Genomic DNA, 24229 nt, shown 5'->3' on the forward strand with positions numbered 1-24229 from the left:
TTCTTTACTTATCAAAGTTCCATCACAAAATTTCTTCTTTGTTATTTTGTTATGTTTTCCCTCAATACCTTGGCTCATCTTTTTCTAATTATACTCTAAAGCATTGCCAATCTGCAGATATTTTAGTCAGAATTCTTAGAAATTTCAAAAGATGTGCTAAAGCAAACCCATGTATACTGGAATTTCAAGAGGAGGACGTACTGGGAGAAGGTACTAAAGTCTTTCCTTAGGGTGGGCATTTGGCCTGGTGGTTAAGACACCTTAGTCCCATATTGGAGTGCCTGGGTATTAATACCTAGCTCCACTTCCTGCTAATACAGACCATGGGAGGCAGCACTGATGGCTGAATAATTCGTTTTCTGCTACCCATATGGGAGACTTGGATTTTGTTCCCACTACCAGCTTCAGCTCAAGTCTAGATTATTGCAAGCACTTGGAGAGTGAACCAGCAGATGGAGCTCACTCTCTGTCTCTCTCTCTTTCAAATACATCAATTTAAAGACAAAATAAAACAAAAACTTCTAAGTCATGCTGCACTCCCAGAGGATTCTCCTTAAAGGAAACATTTATCCTCAACCGAATCCAGATTGATAACTGTTTTTACGTTTCATGTCTTTCTAGTAATAAATTCTGCTGTGTTTCTACTTTGTGTTGACAGATGCAAATGAAACTAATGGAAATGAAAGATCTGGAAAATCATAATAATCAATTAAATTGGTGCAGTAGCCCACACAGCGTTCTTGTAAATGGCACTACGGATTACTGCAGCCTCAGCACCAGCAGCAGTGAAACAGCCAACCTTAATGAACACGCCGAATGCCAGAGCAACCTGGAATCTGAGCCCATACACCAGGAGTCTCCAGTGAGTAATAAGTCCACATCCTTCATATTCAGCTTCAGAGAAAAGGATTAATACAGATCCAAGTGTTGTTGGCATTGTACCTAATATGAATATGTGTCCTTGCCTCATCTGAGTACAGTTAGTTTCTTTTTAGAGGCAGAGTGGATCCTGATAGAAAAATTCTAACATTTTTAAGTAATGTAAAAATAATTTTAACTGATTTATTTTGATTAGAGCACATTTTAAAACAGTATTTCTGTACATAAAGCTTTTTAAGTTTTTAAGTACCCTTACCCAAAACTGGAGCTAATTCTTTATTTCATAATGTTAGGATATAAATAATTATTTAGTGAACTCCAGCTGTGTACAAAATTGCTTTATTGTATGTGAGAGCCACAAAGATGAAATACCTTTTGTCTTTGTTTCAAGCAGCTAACAGTAACATAGTGTTACATAGTAATATAGTGTTAAGGGGTCATGATAAAGAAAGCACAATATATTTAGCTAGCACAGGTTGAAGAGGGCTGAAGAAAAATTTTGTGGGGAAAGCTTTGCAAATGAACTTAGGCAGGTTGAAAAGGAGTTAGGCAAAGAAGAGCATGGTACATTTCTGGCAAAGAAAATAGTAGTAGTGTAGATTCAGGGTGGGAGAAGACATGCTGCACAGAACCATGAAACGTTCTCACAGATACATTATGATGGTTGGGAGAGTATTGCTAAGAGCTGAGGCTTCCTCCTCCTGGCCATCTGCATCACATCTGGTGCCTTTATCAACATACGGAAGTATGTGCCCCACCTCATATTTGCTGCAGTACAGTTTCTAGGATCAAGCCAGGCACATACATAGATTTTTTAAAAACAAATTCCATGGATGATAATGATGTATGCTTGGATAAAAATGACAACCTTCAGGTAAGAAAGGGCCAGAGGATAAGAGATCAAGATTCATCTTGATGTGTTGGGGCCTTTTGTCTAACTACAGTGAGTAGCCTTTGAATAAGTTGAAGAATGAAGTGATGTGACTAAACTTACCTGCTGGAAATGTGAAGGATAGACTGGGGAATGGGGCTATACACACAGAGCTATGTTAGGAGACTATATAGGGATAGCTTATTTCAGAGCTGTTTTGGCATCAATTTAAGCAGTAATGCAAGAAACGAGACAAAGAGAAGTTTGAGAAGTATTAAGAGTAGAAAATTTAGGCTTGATTTTTATTTAGATAGTGCTGTCATAGATACATTTTGCAATATTCTTTCAAACACAAAAGGCAGGTTACTAGGTTATCCTTTAAACACATAATGTAGTATGAAAGGGAAATTGCCCTTGCCATTTTTTCAGCTTTTTACTTTCCAACCTAAGTGAAGAAAGCAATGGGAGCCATTGAAGAAGTTTAAACTAGAAAAATCATGGTAAGATTCAGACTGAAGGTTTTATTGCTTTGGTATCTATGAGGAGGACAATTGAAAGGACACACATTGGAGGCAGGAATACAGTTGAAAGGTTACTGTAATAAGCTGAACCAGAGTATTATAAATGAATGATGGTGACAGTGAGGATGGAGAGGAAGAGTAGAGTTTGAGAAAGAGTTAAGTAGACTGAACAAGACTTGGAGTCTTATTCTAGCTGGGAGATGACTATCAGAAAAGCAAAGTTCTTCCCTCTCTTCTCACACACAACACAGTAGACTTCTGGGACAGAAAAAGCTGTGCAGATTTCTCCCCACAAGCAAGCAAATAGCAGTTCTGCAGGAGGCATCAGCTGATGTTCCCTAGTTTGATTCAGTGGTAAGCCCATGTTGGAACCCTAGATGGCTGTAAATCAGGATTCCCACAGCTTCCTCCTTCGCTTTGATTAATTTGTGTGAGCAGCACACATAATTCAGGGAAAATGTTTACCAATCCTTCATAAAAGATACCACAAAGAATACAGATAAAGACATGTCATGTATAGGGCAAGAGTGTGTGGGAAGGGGCACACAGCTTCTATGCTGTCTCCAGACATCCACCCTCGAGGAACTTCCCAGTGTTCAGCTCTTTTGAAGTTCCCAGAACCGTGTCCATTTGGGTTTTTTATGGAAGCTTCATTACATGGAAATTACATCATTGGCTATTGGTGATCAGCTGGACCTTCAGCCCCTCTCTTAGAGGTTGGAGGTTGGGACTGAGTATCTAAAACCTCTAATCCTGCTTTGGTATTCCCAGTGACCAGCCCATCCTGCAGCTTCTTGGGACTGCCTTCTGTCAGTAAATCATTAGCATACAAAAAACCATTTATCATTTCAGAGAGTCCATGGAGTTTTTAGAAGCTGTGTGCCAGGAAACGGGGACCAAAAGCAAATATATATTTCATAATGTCACAAGGGAGGTGGTTGAAGATGACCTGAAGGTTTCTGGCCTGAGGGATGTTGATACTTTGTGACAACCTTTTCCTAAGGAAGATGACAGCAGAAGAAATCATTTGATAAATATGTTCTGCTCATCTTTTTAAATCATCATTGTTAGTCTTTGTCAGTTTTGTCAGTTTCCTCTGTCAAATATAAAAGGATGTTGTTAGTCCATGAATGTTTTGTAGGCAAGAAGTAGTCCTGAAATACCACCTTCGGTTGTGACTGATGAAAACGCAGTGGTGGCTGCAGCTGTTACTGAGAAAGTTTGTCCTGAATTTGACAATGAGAGGCATTCAAAAGAGGTAAAAATAATTTTGTTTAAATGTTCTTGTCGCTGGTTGCCTTACGTGAATTATACACTGTTTAGGCTAAGAAAAGGAGAAAAAAATGTGTCATTATGTTCTTTATGACAACAGAAATATTTGTTGCTTTCTCAAAGCATGTGTATGATATGAATATGAATTATTTTACTTAAAAATGTTATCTTTTAACACTTTGATTCATAAAAATGTTTTATTTTAAAATTATTTTAGGAGGATCCATTTAATGCAGAATCAAGTTCACTGACAGATCCAGTTGCAGATACAAACTTAGATTTTTTCCAGTCTGATCCTTTTGTTGGCAGTAAGTACTCTTTCTTCAATAATACAGGTTTACAAAACAGACCCTTTAACATATAAACTGTATAAGAATTAGAGCTTCAGTTTTGAGAGCATCCTTGTTAACAACAGAAGTGGAGGTGAGAGTAAGGGTTTATGTGCTTAGTTTTACTAGTGTTTATCCTCTATAGGCAACTAAATCCTGGGACTAAGTTGTTGATTATTTTTCCTTAGGAGTTCTTAGTTAAGAGTATGTTTCTTCTTCAGAGTAGGAACCAAAGGAAAAAAAGTTAGAGACCAGTAGTGGAGATTTGATGCTTTTAAGTCAACCAGTAATCATTTTAAAATGCCAGTACTGTGTTTTTAAAACAGTAGAAACTATAAAAGATCCCTTCCCTTATTGCTTTTATATCTTACTGGAGAAAACTAACTTTGATAAAGTCACATGTCTGATGTCAATGTAAACTATATTAAAACAATGTTCCTTTACCTTTTACCTCCAAAATCAGCTTGTGAAATTGATAAATCAGTTTAGTCTGTTTTACAATGGCAAAATAACTTGCTTAGTATTTCAACGGAAATGAGCCCAAATGTTAGAATTCTTTTTTTAAAAAAGCATACAAAATATTAAAAGATTCATTGTGCATTCAAAGTATACCATTTACTGGTTTCAGTATATTCACAATTTTATGATTATTAACACATTCTAATTTTGGAACACTTTTCATCACCCCATAATGAAGCTCCGTACCCAGTAGCACTCACTTCCCATGTCCTACCATAGGCAACCACTAATTTGCTTTCTGTATCTATGTATAGAATTACATAATACATTTTTTATGTCTGCCTTCTTAATATAATAATATTTTCAAAGTTCACTTATGTTGTAGTACAAGGGTGCTTCAAAATGTTTGTGGGAAATAGGATTTTATCTTCGTGCAGAAAATTTTGAAATTCATGTATACAAGAAGTCTTCAGAAAGTTCCTGAAAAATGTGTATTATGAGCAAACTATGTAGATTAAAATTTTTTTTTAATTTGAAAGGCCGAAATATAGAGGATGAAAAAGTGACAGGTGTTCCAAGCAGCATTTTAACTGCTGTTCCAGATGCTCACCCCCTCAAAATTTTTTTGCACTCAAATAAACTTTTTTTCCATTTCCCATAGGTCTTTCGAAGTACCATCATGTGTTTCAGTGTTTTGTTACTTTTTGTTGATAATATTCCATTGGTCACATTTTATTTATTCATTGGTCAATAGACATTTGAGTTATTTCCATTTATGAATAAGGCTACTTAAAAACATTGATGTACAAGTTTTTGTGTGGATTTATGTTTTCATTTCTCCTGGTTATATATCAGGTCACGTAGTAGGTAACTGTTTAATTGGTGATTCTATGTTTAGTTGGCTGAGGAATGGTCAGATTGTTTTCCAAAGAGCCTGAACTATTTTACAGTTTTACCAGCAGTGTATATGGGTTGTGATTTTTCAATGTCTTCACCAATATTTGTTACTATTTATCCTTTTGATTATAGGCATCCCAAGTGGGTTTTATAAAGTGACAACTCATTGTGTTTTACGTGTATTTTCCCTGTCACCAATGTTGAGCACCTTTCTGTGTGCTTATTGGCCATTTGTATGTCTTTTTTGGAGAATGTGTATTCAATTTATTCTGCCCAATCATTTATTTGAAAGGCTAAGCAATAGAGAGAATCTTCCACCCACTGGTTTACTCCCCAAATGGCAACAACAGCTGAGGTTGGCCAGACCAAAGCCAGGAGCTCAATCCAGGTCTCCTACATGGGTGGCAGGGACCCAAACATTTTACTGTTTTACATTCTCAGTAGCAGTGTATATCATCTTTTACTTTCCCAGCACAGTAGCAGGAAGGTAGATTGGAAGCAGAGCAACCAGGACATGAACCAGCGCTCCAATAAGGGATGCTGGCGTCTCAAGCAATGGCTTAACCTCTGTGCCACAATGTCTCCCCATTTTGTCCATTTTTAAGTTGGATTGTGTTTTTATTGATTTTTTTTTCAGTGCTCTTTACATTTTCTGATTATGATTCCTTGTCAAATACATGATTTGCAGGTATTTTCTTGGTATTCTGTGTTGTCTTTTGTGTTGTTGTTGGTATATCCAATACAAAGTTTCTCATTTTGGTGAAGTTCAATTTATGTTTTTCTTTTTTTTTTTATTTTATCTTTTTTTGACAGGCTGAGTGGATAGTGAGACAGAGAGAGACAGAGAGAAAGGTCTTCCTTTTGCCGTTGGTTCACCCTCCAATGGCTGCCGCGGCCGGTGCACTGTGGCCGGCGCACCGCGCTGATCAGAAGCCGGGAGCCAGGTGCTTTTCCTGGTCTCCCATATGGGTGCAGGGCCAAGCACTTGGGCCATCCTCCACTGCACTCCCTGGCCACAGCAGAGAGCTGGCCTGGAAGAGGGGCAACCGGGACAGAATCCGGCGCCCCAACCGGGACTAGAACCCGGTGTGCTGGCGCCACAAGGCGGAGGATTAGCCTGCCTATTGAGCCTTGGCGCCGGCCTATGTTTTCCTTTTATCAATTGTGCTTTTCATCGCATCTAACTAACCATCACTTAATCCAAAGTTATGAGATTTACTCCTGTGTTTTCTTTGAAGAATGCCGTAGTTTTACTGTTGTATTTAGATCTTTGTTCTGTTTTTACTTCATCTTTCTATATGGTGTGTGTGTGTGTGTGTGTGTGTGTGTGTGTGTGTGTTGCAGGGGGCAGCATCCAACTTCATTCCTTTGCATGTAGTGTTAAAAAAGACTGCCCTGGGGTAGGTGTTTGGTGCAGTAGTTAAGATGCTACTTGAGATTTCCTGCATCCCATATCAGAGTGCCTGGGTTCAAGTTTCCCCTCCACTTCTAATTCCAGCTTCTGGCCAGTGTGTATTCAGGAAGGCAACAATGATGGCCCAAGTACTTGGATCCCTGCTGCCTACATAGGAGTCCCAGATTGATTTCCAGGCTTCTGGCTTCAGACTGGCCCAGCCCTGGCTGTTACAAGCATTGGGTAGTGAACCAGTGGGTGGAAGATCTCTTTGTCTCCGTCTTCTTTTTAAAAAAGGACTATCCTTTCCCCATTGTGTGTTCTTAGTTCTGTCAAAAATCAAGTGACCATAAATATGAGTTTACTTCTGGACTCTTCAATTCTATTAAAAAATTTTTTGCTTCAGTGCAGCTCAGAGCCTTTATTTCTGAGGTAATGATGGTACTATTCACCAAGTACTCTTGTGGAAAATAGAGATTTTGTTACTAAAATTTTTATATATCTGTATTTTCTGTAATTTTCACTTGTGAACAAGGTAAGCTTGGTTGATTCTATTTCAAATTTTCTCTTTTATGAGGTGTATTGAGTTCTATATTTTTTATTATTTTCAATATCTCTAGTAACTTTTTCTACTTTGAGATGGGGTTATTGAAGCAAACTGCTTTAGAAATATTGCTTTTCTGTTGTAGTAAAGTTACCCTTCAAGTAATGGTGTGACAACAGTAAATATTGTTATTTTGATTTTTACCTATTTATTTTATCATAGGTGATCCTTTCAAGGATGATCCTTTTGGAAAAATTGGTTAGTATATTATTGAATTCCACCTTGGGTTAAAATTCAGTTCTGCTTAATACAAACTTACGTTGAGTGGTAGATCACAAGCTGGGTAGTTAGAGGAAATGGACTTCCTTTTTGCATGTAGTCTTGAAATTGTTAATCTAAAGCCTCAGTAGGAGCTTTAGTTTGTGCCTGTCATATTCAGAAAGAGAGTGGTAGATTCTTGTGATTTTTCTTAGTAAACCTTAACTTTACCTTTTAAAAAAAGAAATAGTATTAATAATGCTTTTTTTTAATGGTAGAATCTTTTTTTTTATTTAGTAAACATAAATTTCCAAAGTACAGTTTATGGATTACAATGGCTCCCCCCCCATAATTTCCCTCCCACTCGCACCACTCCCATCTCCAGCTCCCTCTCCCATTCCATTCACATCAAGATTCATTTTCTTTCTTTCTTTCTTTCTTTCTTTCTTTCTTTCTTTCTTTCTTTCTTTCTTTCTTTCTTTGACAGGCAGAGTGGACAGTGAATGAGAGAGAGACAGAGAGAAAGGTCTTCCTTTTGCCATTGGTTCACCCTCCAATGGCCGCCGCAGCTGGCACACTGTGGCCGGTGCACCGCACTGATCCGAAGCCAGGAGCCAGGTACTTATCCTGGTCTCCCACGGGGTGCAGGGCCCAAGCACTTGGGCCATCCTCCACTGCACTCCCTGGCCACAGCAGAGAGCTGGCCTGGAAGTTGGGCAACCGTGACAGAATCCGGCACCCCGACCGACACTAGAACCTGGTGTGCCAGCGCCGCAAGGTGGAGGATTAGCCTATTGAGCCGCGGCGCCGGCTAAGATTCATTTTCAATTATCTTTATATACAGAAGATTGATTTAGTATATATTAAGTAAAGATTTCATCAGTTTGCACCCACACAGAAACACAAAGTGTAAAATATTGTTTCAGTACTAGTTATAGCATTACTTCACATTGGACAACACATTAAGGACAGATCCCACATGAGAAGCAAGTACACAGTGACTCCTGTTGTTGACTTAACAATTTGACACTCTTGTTTATGGCGTCAGTAATCTCCCTAGGCTCTAGTCATGAGTTGCCAAGGCTATAGAAGCCTTTGGAGTTCGCTGACTTCGATCTTACTCCAACAGGGTCATAGCAAAGTGGAAGTTCTCTCCTCCCTTCAGAGAAAGGTACCTCCTTCTTTGATGGCCCCGTTCTTTCCACTGGAATCTCACTCACAGAGATCTTTCAGTTAGGTCTTCTTTTTTTTTTTTTTTTCCCCAGCATGTCTTGGCTTTCCATGCCTAAAATACTCTCATGGGCTCTTCAGCCAGATTCGAATGCCTTAAGGGCTGATTCTGAGGCCAGAGTGCTATTTAGGACATCTGCCATTCTGTGAGTCTGCTGTGTATCCCGCTTTCCATGATGGATCATTCTTTCCTTTTTTGATTCTATCAGTTAGTATTAACAGACACTAGACTTGTTTGTGTGATCCCTTTGACTCTTAGACCTATCAGTGTGATCAATTGTGAACTGAAATTGATCACTTGGACTAGTGAAGAGAGGGAGGAGATGTACAGTTTGGGACATGCTCAATCGGACTTGCCCCAAATGATGGAGTTAGAATCATGCCAGGGGATTCCAATACAATCCCATAAAGGTGGCATGTACCAATGCCATCTCACTAGTCCAAGTGATCAATTTTAGTTCACAATAATAATGCTTTTAGTAACATTTAATTTCTTCTTAGTAGCTAAAGATTAGATGATCATAATGATCTACATTACTACAAGGTTTAGAACATAATATTTATTTTCATGTAATTTTATTATTCATGTAAATGAGAGAAAGGAAGCATCTTGAAGAATTACTAAATGTTAAGCTTTTTAAAAATATATTTACTTATTTGAAAGGCAGAACAAAAGAGAGAGAGAGATCCATCCATCTTGCATCAACTAATTCATACCCCAGATGGCTACAACAACCAGGTCTAGATCAAGTCAGGAGCCAGAACTGCCATCCATAGGTGCCGGGGGCCCATGTACTCAGGCCATCTTCTGTTGCTTTCGCAGGAGAACTAGCAGGAAGCTGGATTGGAAGCACAGCAACCTAGACTTGAATCAGCACTCTTACAGGAGATGCTTGCCTTACCAAGCAGTGGCTTAACCCACTGCACTGCAATCCTGGCCCCACATCAAGCTTTTTAAGATATTCTGTTTCTTGGATTATTTTTATTAAGATGAAGCACATCTTGTTTATCATTTAGTTTAGAAGTTTTTGTCATTTTCTTCAGTTTTCAATAGCATAGAATAAGGATACTTAAAATTAGGTCCCAGGGTAAGGTATGTGGCATAGTGGTTAAGACATTGCTTGGGATCTCCTCATCTCATATAGGAATGCGTAGGTTTGGGTTTCTACCCTGATACCCTGGGAGGTAGCAGATGATGGCTCAAGTACTTGGGTCCTTGCCAACCACATGAGAGACACAGACTGAGTTCCAGGCTCCTGGCTTCAGCCTGGCCCAGCCTCAGGTATTGCAGTCATTTGAAGATTGAACCAGTAGATGAAAGGTCTCTGATTGTCTGTCTCTTTCTGCCTTTCAAAAAAAGAAAGAAAAAAAAAAGTCATTTAAAATTGATATACCATTTTTAAAAATAAGTGTATTAGATAAAAGGCTGTGTCTCTTCTATCAAAATCACAAAGTAATCTGAAATTAAAAGTGCCTAACTTAAATTCTGCAGAAGTTCAGAATACCTTTTATTTATTTTTTAAAAATGTTTTTGCTTTGCCAGACCTTTTTTTAAAGAGTTATTATTTTCTTTTTTGTTTGAAAGGCAGAGTGACAAAGAGGGAGGGAGACACAGAGAGAAAGAGGTATTCCATTCGCTGGTTCACTTCCCAAATGGCTACAATGGCTGGGGCTGGGCCAAGCCGAAGCCAGGAGCCTGGAGTTCCATCTGGGTCTCCCACATAGGTGGCAGGGTCTAAGCACTTGGGCCATCTTCCACTACCTTTCCAGGCACATTAGCAGGGAGCTGGATCAGAAACAAAGCAGGCCGGCACCATGGCTCAATAGGCTAATCCTCTACCTGGCGGCGCTGGTACACTGGGTTCTAGTCCCAGTCGGGGCGCCGGATTCTTTCCCGGTTGCCCCTCTTCCAGTCCAGCTCTCTGCTGTGGCCAGGGAGGGCAGTGGAGGATGGCCCAAGTGCTTGGGCCCTGCACCCCATGGGAGACCAGGAGAAGCACCTGGCTCCTGCCTTCAGATCAGCGCGGTGTGCTGGTCGCGCGCACCAGCCATGGCGGCCATTGGAGGGTGAACCAATGGCAAAAGGAAGACCTTTCTGTCTCTCTCTCTCACTATCCACTCTGCCTGTCAAAAAAAAAAGAAAGAAAGAAACAAAGCAGCCCAGGATTCAAGCCAGCCCTCCGGTTGGGATACCAGCATCACAAGAAGCAGTGGCTGTGCCACAGTGCCAGCTCCAAGAATGTCATTGAATTAAGGCAATGATCATGTCATTAGGTGATTGGAGATTTAGTACAATGGGGGTTTTTTTGGTCTCATATATTGTACTTTGTTTTCTTAGATCCATTTGGTGGTGATCCCTTTAGAGGTTCTGATCCATTTGCATCTGACTGCTTCTTCAAGCAATCTTCTACTGATCCTTTTGCCACTTCAAGTACTGACCCTTTCAGTGCAGCCAGCAACAGCAGTAATACATCGGTAAGTATGACATTAAATGTGTAATAAGTGTCCTAAGTGAGTTGCTTAAGCTATACAATGATGAAAGAATCATCATTTGGATTATTTCTACTAGGCCTTCCAGTTTTTGCTTCGGACTGGTGTTTCATAGTTTGATCACCCCCTTTGTATTGACTGTAAGAAATTACTTTGTAAAAAAAGTAAGTGCATTCTTCAAGGGACCCATTGAGGATATTAAACATACATAATTAGAAAATTCTAAGCTAGTCTTAAGGAAAGCTTTTCAGAAATGTTTGGTGTTTTACTGAAGTGACTAACATTACTTTAAAAGTAATATCGGGGGCTGGCATGATGGTGCAGCAGGTTAAGCCCCTTCTTGGGATTGCTCCCATCCCATATTAGAGTGCCAGTTCAGGTCCTGACTGCTACTGTGCTTCTGATCCAGCACTATGCTAATGCACCTGGAAAGCAGCAGGTGATGAATCAAGTGCCTGGGTGCCTTCTGATCACCTGGGAGACATGGATAGAGTTCCTATCCTGGTTTTGGCTTGACATAGCCCCTGCTTTTGTAGCCATTTAGGAAGTGAAATCGACAGATGCAAGATCTCTCTCTTTCTCTCTCTCTTTCTCCCCCTCTCTCTGTTGCTTTGCCTTTTGAATGAATGAATGAAACAATATTGATCTTCTAGAAAATAAAATCCTTTGTTATTTTATACTCTCTTTCGGAATGTTAATCTTGTAAAAAAAATAGTGCAAATTCTCACCAAATCTCAGGCTCTCTTCAGAATGTACATACCTACAACAACAGACACTGTTTAATAACTGTGTACTATGTATATTCAGTGCTTTTGTGTGCTTTACATTCATGTTTTTTCTTATCTTCACAACAACCTTGCAGAGAAGGTCTTGGTGTCCTTATTTTAAAAATAATGACACTAGAAGAGTGAGCGTTGTAGTATAACAGGTTTGGCGGTTTGGCTGCTGCATGAGATGTGTGCATTCCTTATCAGAGTGGCATCTTGAGTCCTGGTTCCTCCACCTCCAATCCAGCTTCCTGCTAGTGTGCCCGGAAAGACAGTGGATAATGACCCAAGTACTTGGGTCCTCGCCACTCATGTGGAAAACCCAGATGGAGTTCCTGGATCCTGGCTTTGGCCTAACCCAGTCCTGATTGTTGCAGGCATTTGGAAGTGAACCAAATTTCTCTTTCTCCCTCTCTGTCACTCTGCCTTTAAAATAAATCAATGAATTAAATCTTTCATATATATATATATATATGTATGTATGTATGTATAGGGACGGAGAGGAGCGGGTAGAATGGCCACAGACATTTAACCTAATGGTTAAATACCTATGTCCCATATTGAAGTACCTAGGTTCAGTCTTCAGTTTTGACTCCTGATTCAACTTCCTGCTAATGCCGACCCTGGGTAGCCACAATGATGCCTCAAGTAATTTGGTTTCTGTTACCGACATGACACACCTGGATAGTCTTTCTGGTTCCCTGACTTGGAACAGACCATTACAAGAATTTGCAGAGTGAAGTAGCAAATAGGTGCTCTTTGTTTCTGCTTCTCTGTCTCGACATCTCTCAATTTAATTAACTAATATTTATTTTTTAAAAAATATTTATTTGTTTTTATTTGAAAGTCAGAGTTACAGAAATAGAGGGAGAGACAGAGAGAGATCTTCCAACCACTGGTTCACTCCCCCAGATAGCTACAACAACCAGGACTGGGCCAGGGAGAAGTCAGGAGCCAGGAGTTTCATCCAGGTCTCCCACATGGTTGCAGGGGCCCAAACACTTGGGCCATCTTCCGATGCTTTTCCCAGGTCATTAGCAGAGAGCTGGATTGGAAGTGGAGCATTGAGACTTGAACTGGTGCCCATATGGGATGTTGGCACTGCAGGTGGCGGCTTTACCCGCTACACCATAGCACCGGCCCCAACATTGTTCTTTTCAAAAATTAATTAGTTGGGGCCCGCGTTGTGGAGCAGCAGGTAAAGCTGCCACCTGCAGTGCCAGCATCCCATAAGGGTGCCGGTTTGAGTCCCAGCTGCTCCATTTCCGATCCAGCTCTCTGCTATGGCCTGGGAAAGCAGTAAAAGATGACCCAAGTCCTTGGGCCCCTGCACTTGCATGGGAGGCCTGGAAGAAGCTCCAGGCTCCTGGCTTCAGATCAGTACAGCTCCAGCTGTTGCTGCCATCTGGAGAGTGAACCAGCGGATGGAATACCTCTCTCTCTCTCTCTCTCTCTACCTCTCTGTATTTCTGCCTTTCAAATAAATAAATCTTTTTTTTTTTTTTAAAAAAAAAAACATTGTCACTGGAACTTGGAAAACTTAACATGTCCAGGATCATACAACTAATGCTTTGCCATCTGGAAGCTTAAACAGACAAACAAAACACTTTATATTTGGGGTATTTAAAAATACTAAAAAATAACATAATTAAATGTTTTAATAAATTCCATATATCCATCATGCAATTTCAGTAATTACAAGTGGCTTGAGAGAGATTTTTTTTCTTGTTTTTATTTGGAGTCTTTTGGTTGTTTTTAGACAACAGTTTCAGGTCTGAAAATAACTGGACTTAGAAAGGAAAAGGTGATTGACAGGCATTTGAAGAAAGGAATTTTTGTATTCTAATATTCTTACATTAAGAATACTTGCCTTAGAGTGGGCATTTAGAATAGTGGTCAAGATGCCACTTAGAACATCTGCATTCCATATCAGAGTGCCTGGGTGTTTTTTTTTTTAAAGATTTATTTATTTATTTGAAAATCAGAGTTACACAGAGAGAGGAGAGGCGGGGGGTGGGGGGGTCTTCTGTCTGATGGTTCACTTCCCAGATGGTGGCATCGGCTGGAGTTGCACCGATCTGAAGCCAGGAGCCAAGAGCTGCTTCCAGGTCTCCCACGCAGGTGCAGGGGCCCAAGGACTTGGGCCATCCTTCACTGCTTTCCCAGGCCACTGCAGAGAGCTGGATCAGAAGAGGAGCAGCCGGGACTAGAACCGGCTTCCATATGGGATGCAGCACTTAGGGCATTAACCTGCTGCGCCACAGCCCTGGCCCCTGAGTGCCTGGGTTTGAACCCAGGCTCCATTTTTGATCCAGCTGCTGCTGCTGCTGCTGCTGCTGCTGCTTCTTTTTAAGATTTATTTTATTTATTTGAAAGACAGAGTTACAGAGAGGGGTAGAGCCAGAGAGAGAAAGGTCTTCCATCTGCTGGTTCACTCCCCAAATGACTGCAAAGGCCAGAGTTGAGCTGATATGAAGTTAGGAGCCAGGAGCTTCTTCCAGGTCTCCCACGCTGGTGCAGGGGCCCAAAGACTTGGGCTATCCTCTACTGCTTTCCCAGGCCTTAGTAGAGAGCTGGATCAGAAGTGAAGCAGCTGGGACTCGAACCAGCGCCCATAGAGGATGCTGGCCCAGCAGATTGGGGCTATAACCCACTGTACGACAGCGCTAGCCCCATCCAGCATCTTCCTAATGTGTCCCTTGGGAGGCAGCAGGTAATGGCTCAAGTAGGTTGGGACCTGGATTGAGTTCCTGACCTCTTATTTCCATCCTAACCCAGCCCTGGATGTTACAGGCTTTTATAAGGTGAACCACCAAGCTCTCTCTGTTTCTGACTCTCAAATAAATTAAACAGTTTTAAAATATTTAAGAATACTTCCTTATAAGAATAATTGATTCTGCTTTAGTATTCTCAGATTACTTCCTTACTGTATTCAGTAAAGAGCTACTTGGCCATCAGCTGGTATTTTCCATTGATGTAAAACTGGACAAATACCTCTGTAAGTGAATATTTGTGGTTTCCACAGGCTACAGGATACTCTGTTTTCCTACCACTTAGTTTGCAATGTGGGCACATTTGGCAAATTTTTCTAAAGTTAGATACAACCTGCTTTTTTTTCTTCTCACCTTCTTAGCCTAGCCATTCATTTCACATTCTTTTCATTTTAAGAATAAGTCAAATCAGTTCTTACTAATTTAAAAATAATATATACCTCTATTCTTCCCTAAGTAAGATATTTTTCTTTTATGTAATTTAGTTACCTAACAGACAGATATCCCATCCACTCGTTCACTGCCCTACCCACACACACCTCCAACATGCCTGCTACAGCCAGTAATAGGCTAGGCCAAAACCAGGAGCAAAAAACTATCTGGGTCTCACACAGGTATAGGAGAGACCCAGCCATTTGAGTCATCACCTTCTGCCTCCCAAGGTGCACACCAGCAGGAAGCTGGAATCAGGAGTAGAGTAGGACCAAATCTAAACACTTTGATATGAGATGCTGGCATCCCAAAAGGCATCTCAACCACTATGCCAAATGACCACACCTGGTGAGATTTTTCTGCCATTTGTCCTTCTTACTCTTTTTTCTTCCTAGTCCTTTTTAAAATTTATTTACTTACTGGAAAGTCAGAGTGACAGAGGGAGAGACAATGAGAAGTCTCCCATCTGCTGCCTCACTCCCCAAATGGCCACAGGGGCCAGGACCGAGCCAAGCCAAATGCAGGAGCCTAGAACTCCATATGTTTCTCCCATGAGAGCAGCAGGGACCCAAGAACTCAGGCTGTCTTCCTCTGCATTCTCAGTAAGTAGAGTAGCTGTGACTCAAACTGGCAGCCCAGTGGGGAACCCCAGCATCACAAGTGGCAGCCTAATCCACTGTGCCACAATGCTGGTCTCTTTTCCCTGGTTTTCAAAATGAATGTTGCTCTTGCTTGCAACTTGTAATTTTTCCATTGAAAACAAAACAAAGAACAAATTCACAGTATGATAACAGCTACAGTTTTATCTAGTATCTTCTGTGTGCCAGGAGTGGTGCTAAACTCTGCCTATGCATTACTTTGCACTTTCATAATAATCCTATGAGGCTCATGTTGTTATCTTCATTTTTAAGTAAATGAGACTTAGATTAAGTTAGCAGTTATGCTTCCATCTCTCTCTCCAGCAGTCTTTTCCTACTACTTGAAAATTTGTCTTTCTTCTCCAATGGGTGTAGTTTTTTTAAAAAAGATTTTTAAAGGCTTACTTGAAAGGCAGAGTTGGAGGGAGGGAAGGAAATAGAGAGAGAGAGAGCAAGTACGCACGAGAGAGCTCACACGTGAACGTCCATCCACTGGTTTACTCCCAAATGGCTGCATTGGATGGGGCTGGGCCAGGCAAAAGCCAGAAGCTTCATCCTACTCTTTCATGTGGGCAGCAGGGGCCCAAGCACTTGTGCCATCTTCTACTGCCTTCCCAGGCACATTAGCAGGGAGCTAGATCAGAAGTAGAACAACTGGGACTCGAACCAGTACAGGATGCCAGTGTTACAGGAGGTAGTTTAACCTGCTCTGCCACAGTGTCAGGCCCAATCCTTTGACATTTCAATTATAATATCCAACTTCTTGATGACTGGAAGTAGAGTCTATACAATAGAGACAATATTGATAACCATGAGTCAGAGTTGGGTTCATGAACTCTTTCCACACTCTTTTTACTTAACTATTTTCCAAGGCTTTTAACATGTCCCTTCAAAAGAACCTGGTGTCAGAGAAATTTTAACTTATCTTCCTAAATACACAATTTGTTTGACTGTAATTGCAAACTAATGTTTCAGGGTGGGTGTTTGGCACAGTGGTTAAGATGCTGCTTATATCCTATAAGCATCCTATACCTTATATCCTGCAACCTATACCAGAGTGCCTGGGTTTGAATTCTAACCCTGCTTCCAATTTCAGCTTCCTGCTAATGCATATGCTAGGTTGTAGCAAGTGATGATGGCTCAAGGGCGCCACCCATGTGGTAGACCTAGATTGATTTCTAAGCTACCAGCTTTGGCCCAGATATTGTGGGCATTCCAAGAGTAAACCAGCAGATGGACGATCTCTCTCTGTCTCTATCCCTTTCAAATAAAATAACTAAATTTTTAAAAGCCAAACTATAAAATAGGAAGACAGTTCAATAGCAGAAATCTCTGGTTTCAGGTGAAGTCCTTACCTATTGTACCCACTTGATCTTACCATTGATGCCAGACTTCAACATTGCCTGTTATTGAATGAAACAGGATCTCTTAAGCAGAGAGTTCTGTGTGTGTGTCTCAAAATTCTACAATTCAGCCAGCGCCGTGGCTCACTAGGATAATCCTCCATCTGCGGCACCAGTACCCTGGGTTCTGGTCCTTGTTGGGGCGCCAAATTCTGTCCTGGTTGCTCCTCTTCCAGTCCAGCTCTCTGCTGTGGCCAGGGAAGGCAGTGGAGGATGGCTCAAGTACTTGGGCCATGCACCCGCATGGGAGACCAGGAGAAGCACCTGGCTCCTGGCTTCGGATTGGCGCAGCGCACCGGCTGCAGCGGCCATTTGGGGGTGAACCAACGTAAGGAAGACCTTTCTCTCTGTCTGTCTCTGTCTCTGTCTCTGCCTCTGTCTCTCTCACTGTCTTAATTCTACCTGTCAAAAAAATTATACAATTCAGTGTGTGTGTTTTTTGTTTTTTTGTTTTTTTTTTTTTTTTTTTTTTTTTTTTTTTTGACAGGCAGAGTGGACAGTGAGAGAGAGAGACAGAGAGAAAGGTCTTCCTTTGCCGTTGGTTCACCCTCCAGTGGCCACCGCGGAGGCGCGCTGCGGCCGGCGCACCGCGCTGATCCGGTGACAGGAGCCAGGAGCCAGGTGCTTCTCCTGGTCTCCCATGGGGTGCAGGGCCCAAGCACCTGGGCCATCCTCCACCGCACTCCCTGGCCACAGCAGAGAGCTGGCCTGGAAGAGGGGCAACCGGGACAGAATCCGGCGCCCCGACCGGGACTAGAACCCGGTGTGCCGGCGCCGCTAGGCGGAGGATTAGCCTAGTGAGCCGTGGCGCCGGCCCCAATTCAGTTATTTTTTAAACAACAGAAAGTGGAAATGCTGATAGTAAGTACTAAGATATTTAAAAGTTAGAACAGTGTGCATCTTAAATGTGACATCATGTCCTAGAATAGAAAAAGATCATCCTGGATGGCTGTTTGGCTTAAAAGCTAATATATGCACATCAGAGTCCAAGTACCAGCTCTGGCTCCTTCCTGCTAACGCAGACCCTGAGAGGCAGTGGTGGTGACTTAAGTGATTGCATTCCTGCCACTCACAGGAGAGACCTGTATTGAGTTCCTAGTTCTTGATTTTGCCCCCAGTCAGGGGCTGTTGCAGGCATTTGGGGAGTGAACCTGCAGATCAGAACTTTCTGTGTATCTCTCTGCCTCTCAAATAAATAAATAGATTTTATATATATATATGTATATATATGTATGTATATATATATATATTTTTTTTTTTTTGACAGAGTGGACAGTGAGAGAGACAGAGAGAAAGGTCTTCCTTTTCTGTTGGTTCACGCTCCAATGGCCACTACGGCCAGTGCACTGCGCCAATCCGAAGCCAGGAGCCAGGTGCTTCCTCCTAGTCTCCCATGCGGGTGCAGGGCCCAAGCACTTGGGCCATCCTCCACTGCCCTCCCGGGCCACAGCAGAGAGCTGGACTGGAAGAGGAGCAACCGGGACAGGACCCGGCGCCCCAACCAGGACTAGAACCTGGGGTGTCCGCCCTGCAGGCAGAGGATTAGCCTAGTGAGCTGCGGTGCCGGCCAGGATTATATATTTTTAAAAATGAAACTGGTTGTGAAGAGATTAGAAAACAGTGATGAATTCATTTAAAATAAAAGGACAGTAACAAAAAGACTGGTGCAATTCAAATGAAGTTGGTAGTTTGCAGTTCTGTGCTAGTGTTCATTCCTTAGGTTTTTTTTTTTAAGATGTATTTATTTGAAAGTCGGAGTTACACAGAGAGAGAAAGAGAAGCAGAGGGAGAGGGAGAGAGAAAGAGAGGTCTTCCATCCGCTGGTTCATTCCGCATTGGCTGCAACGACCAGAGCTGCACTGATCCAAAGGCAGGAGCCAAGAGCTTCTTCTGGGTCTCCCACATGGGTACAGGGGCCCAAGGACTGGGGCCATCTTCTACTGCTTTCCTGGGCCATAGCAGAGAGCTGGATTGGAAGCGGAGCAGCCAGGACTCGAACTGGTTTCCATATTGGATTCTGGCACTGCAGGCAGTGGCCTTACCCACTACCGCACAGCGCCAGCCCCTAGGATTTTTTTTTATTATTATTTTAAATTTTACTTATCTGAAATAGATACAGAAAAGCAGAAACAGAGACAAGTTCATTCCCTGAATGGTATTGGAACTGGGCCAGGCCAAAGATAGGAACTGAAATTTCATTTTGTTCTCTCACATGGGTGGCAGGGACCCAAATCCTTGGGCCATCTTCTGCTGCCTTCCCAGGTACTTTAGCGGGGAGCTGGATTGGAAGTGGAGCAGCTGGGACTTAAAACAACACTTTGATAAAAGGATGTTGGCATTGCAAGCAGCAGTTTAATCTGCTGCACCACTCACCAACCCCTCATTCCTTAGTAGTTTTTTCTTTTTTTAAAAGTTGATTTATTTTTTTTGGAAAGTAGGGTTATAAAGAGAGAGGGAGATTTCCACCCTCTGGTTTAGTCCCCAAATGTCTGCAATGGCTGGGGCTGGGCCAGGCTGAAGCCAGGAGCCAAGGGCTAGGTCTTGCATCTGGCTGGCAGGGGCCCAAGCAATAGGGCCGTCTTCCACTACTTTCCCCAGGTGCATTAGCAGGGAGCTGAATTGGAAGTTAAGCAAGCAGGACATGAACTGATGCTCCTAAGGGATGCTGGCATTGCAGGTGGTAGCTTTATCTGCTGCACCACAATGCCAGCCCCTCATCCCTTAGTTTTAATAATCTCTCATGAAATGAGATACTAATATTAGAAGATCCTTTGTAAAGTATGTGTGGGGACTCTCCATAAGTCTAAATTATTTCAAAATAAAATAGCATTTATATATGAGTAGCAAAATTATGAAGGAAAAAGAATACTACCAAAGGCAGGATGGCAGTTAACTCTTTGGAGGAGGGCTGGGATTAGAATTGGAAGCGTACACATGAAGGCTTCTGAGGTATTGACAGTTCACTGGGAGATGACCACACAGGTGTTCACTTGAGACTTATTAATCTATAAATATTTTTCATGAACTTTTCTGAAGAAATGCTATATTTGACAATTGAAAAAGATTGAAAATAATATATATCATTTCTGTTAGGGTTACAAATCACTAGGGAAACATTTGTCCCAAATGTTAATATTTCCTAGAGTTTTTAAGGAATATTTTTTTTGCAGTGGCAAAGAAGTATCAGCTATGAAATGTTGCTTCTCTGGACTGGTATTGTGGTATAGCAGGTTAAGCTGCCACCTGTGACACTGGTATCCCATATGGGTGCCAGTTCATGTCCTGGCTGCTGTACTTCTGATCCAGCTCCTTGCTAATGTGCCTGGAAAAGCAGCAGAAGGGCTCCAAGGGTTGGCCCTTACCACCCAGATGTGAGACCCAGTTAAAGCTCCTGGCCTCAGCCTGGCCCAGCCCTGGCCTTTGCAGCCATTTGGGGAGTAAAGAGTGAAGCAGCGGATAGAAGGTCTCTCTGGCTCTCCTTCTCTCTCTGTAACTTTGCCTTCCAAATAAATCAATAAATATTTTTTAAAAAAGAAAATAAAAAATGGGGCCGGTGCCGTGGCTCTCTTGGTTAATCCTCTGCCTGTGGCGTCAGCATCCCATATGGGCGCTGGGTTCTAGTCCCAGCTGCTCCTTTTCCAGGCCAGCTCTCTGCTGTGGCCCAGGAGTGCAGTGGAGGATGGCCCAAGTCCTTGGGCCCTGCACCCCATGGGAGACCAGGAGGAAGCACCTGGCTCCTGGCTTCGGATCGATGCAGTTCTGGCCATAGCGGCCTTTTGAGGGGTGAACCAGCGGAAGGAAGACCTTTCTCTCTGTCTCTCTCTCTCACTATCTGTAACTCTGTCAAATAAATAAAAAAATTTAAAATTAAAAAATAAGACAGAAATGCTGCTTCTCTGAGTGATGGATTTTTGTGATCTGTTTAGGTAGAAACACTGAAACATAATGATCCTTTTGCGCCTGGTGGAACAGTTGTGGTTGCAGCAAGTGATTCAGGTAAACAACTCATTTGTCTGTTTCATTAAATGTTCAGCATTTTCCTTCTAATTAAGATTCTTTTTTTCTGTCTTCAAACATATTTGCTCTACAAATTATAGCTTTAAAAATATTACTTAATTATATCCAATTGTTATCTACCGATAATAATAGTGACAAGCATTTGCATATCACTTTCTTTTTTTCTTCCCCTTCATTATTTTGTTTATTATTCATGTTAAAGATCTTACTGGCTGGCGCCGCGGCTCAATAGGCTAATCCTCCGCCTAGCGGCGCCGGCACACCGGGTTCTAGTCCCGGTCGGGGCGCCGGATTCTGTCCTGGTTGCCCCTCTTCCAGGCCAGCCCTCTGCTGTGGCCCAGGAGTGCAGTGGAGGATGGCCCAGGTGCTTGGGCCCTGCACCCCATGGGAGACCAGGAAAAGCACCTGGCTCCTGGCTCCTGCCATTGGATCAGCGCGGTGTGCCGGCCGCAGCGCGCTGGCCACAGCGGCCATTGGAGGGTGAACCAACGGCAAAAGGAAGACCTTTCTCTCTGTCTCTCTCTCTCTCTCACTGTCCACTCTGCCCGTCAAAAAATAAAAAAAAAAAAAAAAAAAAAAAAGAATGACTATACTTTAAAAAAAAAAAAAAAAAGATCTTACTACAATATGTACTCTACCTAATATCAGTAAAACCAATAAAAGCTTTTTGTTTTGTAAAAGTTCGTATTGCCCGGCAGCATCAAAGTCAGCATTGACTCTTAGGAATCTTGGCCTAAATTAAAAGATTAGTGTCTTCCAGTAGATAATGAAAATTGCTTTACAAATACAAATAGATTCTGTTACTAGTACAGGGAAAAACAAAATGTTATTCTACCATACAATCTTCATACTTTATTTTTGGTATCTTAATTTTTCATTTATTCTTTTAATAATCTTTTAAGTAATATTACCATTTTAAACATAAAGGAACTGAGGACCACAAGTAACTTGTTCAAGATTATGCATTTCACTCAATTTAAACCAAGCGAAGCCAAGATTCAAACCTAGGTCACATGGAGTCTAAATGTTTTTTCGACTAAGTAACTGCTCCTTTCTCACTATTCCTTTAAAAACAAAACAGATAAGCATTCTAGTTACTGTGTGGGAGAGTAGAAAATAGGAAGAAAACTCAAATATGAAGTACTTCAGTATCATTCTAAAAAATGAGATCTTTTAATTTTCCTAATGACTGTAAAATGAGTTGTTCAGTATGCACATTTGCTGATTGTGACAAATTAAGGATTATAAGCATAGAAAAAGGCTAGTAAGGAACAGGTATTTGGCCTAGCAGTTAAGCGGCCAGTTAAGCAGTTAAGATGGCCTACATAGGTATTCCTGGGTTTGAATCCAGCTCCTGATTCCAGCTTTCTGTTCATTCAGACCATGGGAGACGTGGATTGAGTTCCTGGCTCCCAGCTTCAGCCCTTGACCATTGCAGGCATTTGGGGAATGAATCAGTAGATGGGAGCTAACTCACACACACACTCTCTCTCTCTCTCAGCCTCTTCATAAATAAAATTTTGGTAAAGGAAAAGGAGATCACATTAAGGGTAAATGGTGATGATTTCAACATAGGACATGGCATTTGTGGTATGCCTTCAGTAAATAGGCTCTGATTTTCCCAAGCATATAGGAAAAGAGAGAACAACATGACAAGCATGGAGGCTGGATATAGGGTGTGTTCAAGGAAAATCAAACAAACATTTTGATAAGGGCTACTTTATAGATAGAGGAAAAGTTACGTTTAGGGTAAAGTGGTAAATTGTGGCCTTACTATAAAAGGTTGCTAATGCCTTTGTCGGTCTTCTTTTTAAATTCCAGTTTGTGGTTCATTTCCTGTTAAGTGGTAGAATAAATGACTGTACTAGAAGAGAGCTAAGATTTAACGTAGCTACCATTTATTTAGCACATGGGGAGTTCTAACAGTCAGTGTGTTAACCATTTTCCTATACTTAGTTTCATTTAATTCTTATAACAGTTACAAGAGATAATTAGTGTTATGTTTGTTGTATAGACAAGGAAAATCAAGGTGTGAAGAGATGAAGCAGTTTTCACAAGATGAAAGCTGTAGTAATAGATAGACCACATTCAAATGAAGTCTCTAGTTTTTCACCTGCCTCTTCAAGTCATTCTTTCTTAGTCTGTTCTGCTGATTCTTCTTCTTTTCTCCCAACATCTTAGAGTTAGGTTATCCCAGGTATTAGTCCCTGGACTTCTTTTCTATCTGTACTTCTTTGTGCATGTACATGGGTTTTATGGCTTCAAATACTATCTATCTGCTGATTTATGTCTCTAGCCACATCTCTTCCCTGAACCCCAGACTCATATCCAACTAGCTATTTGACATTTCTACTTGAATATCTGATAGATATATCTAACATAATACGTCTTTTAAAATTTTTTTAATTGGGCCGGTGCCGTGGCTCACTAGGCTGCACCTGCAGCACCGGCACCCTAGGTTCTACTCCCAGTTGGGGCGCCGGTTCTATCCCAGTTGCTCCTCTTCCAGTCCAGCTCTCTGCTGTGGCCCGGGAGGGCAGTGGAGGATGGCCCAAGTGCTTGGGCCCTGCACTCACATGAGAGACCAGGAGGAAGCACCTGGCTCCTGGCCTCGGATCAGCCCAGCACACTGCCATGGTGGCCATTTGGGGGGTGAACCAATGGAAAAAGGAAGACCTTTCTCTCTCTCTCACTCTCACTCTCACTCTCACTCTCACTCTCACTAACTCTGCCTGTCAAAAAAAAATTTTAATTGATAAAAAGGGAACAAATTTCATATATTTTAAATATACAGTTTTAAGAGCATAGTGATACTTCCCACCCTATCCTGTCTCCCTCCCTTGCACGTACCATTTTTTCTTTTAATTTTCACATTGACATACTTTGAATTTTCTTTATAATCACAAGTTTAATCCTCCACTAAATAAAGAATTCAATAAGCAGTAAGTAGAAAAACCACTGTTCCGCAAGAGTATAGACAACAGCTGTAAACAATCATCAAATCTCAAAATGTCAATTTCAATCATATTCTGTATCTTAGTTACCACAATCAGGGAAA

At 41.6% G+C, this 24229-nt stretch overlaps 1 protein-coding gene across 4 annotated transcripts in view; it reads left to right on the top strand.

The window, feature by feature from the left end:
• EPS15 (epidermal growth factor receptor pathway substrate 15) overlaps positions 1-24229 on the top strand; it is a 178487-nt gene that overhangs the window by 129465 nt on the left and 24793 nt on the right. For 3 of the 4 annotated variants that reach the window (XR_011390711.1, XM_051857775.2, XM_070078538.1), the window contains 6 exons: positions 659-862; positions 3413-3529; positions 3761-3851; positions 7388-7423; positions 10992-11128; positions 21081-21150. Coding sequence is in view for 3 of the 4 variants with exons in the window: in XM_051857775.2 (XP_051713735.2) it covers positions 659-862; positions 3413-3529; positions 3761-3851; positions 7388-7423; positions 10992-11128; positions 21081-21150 (655 nt within the window). In the remaining variant the exon portion in view is untranslated. The remainder of the gene's footprint in view (positions 1-658; positions 863-3412; positions 3530-3760; positions 3852-7387; positions 7424-10991; positions 11129-21080; positions 21151-24229) is intronic. The other variant, XM_070078537.1, reaches the window with a different exon arrangement.

This window comes from Oryctolagus cuniculus, chromosome 7 (assembly GCF_964237555.1).
Source record: "Oryctolagus cuniculus chromosome 7, mOryCun1.1, whole genome shotgun sequence".
Taxonomy (NCBI): domain Eukaryota; kingdom Metazoa; phylum Chordata; class Mammalia; order Lagomorpha; family Leporidae; genus Oryctolagus; species Oryctolagus cuniculus.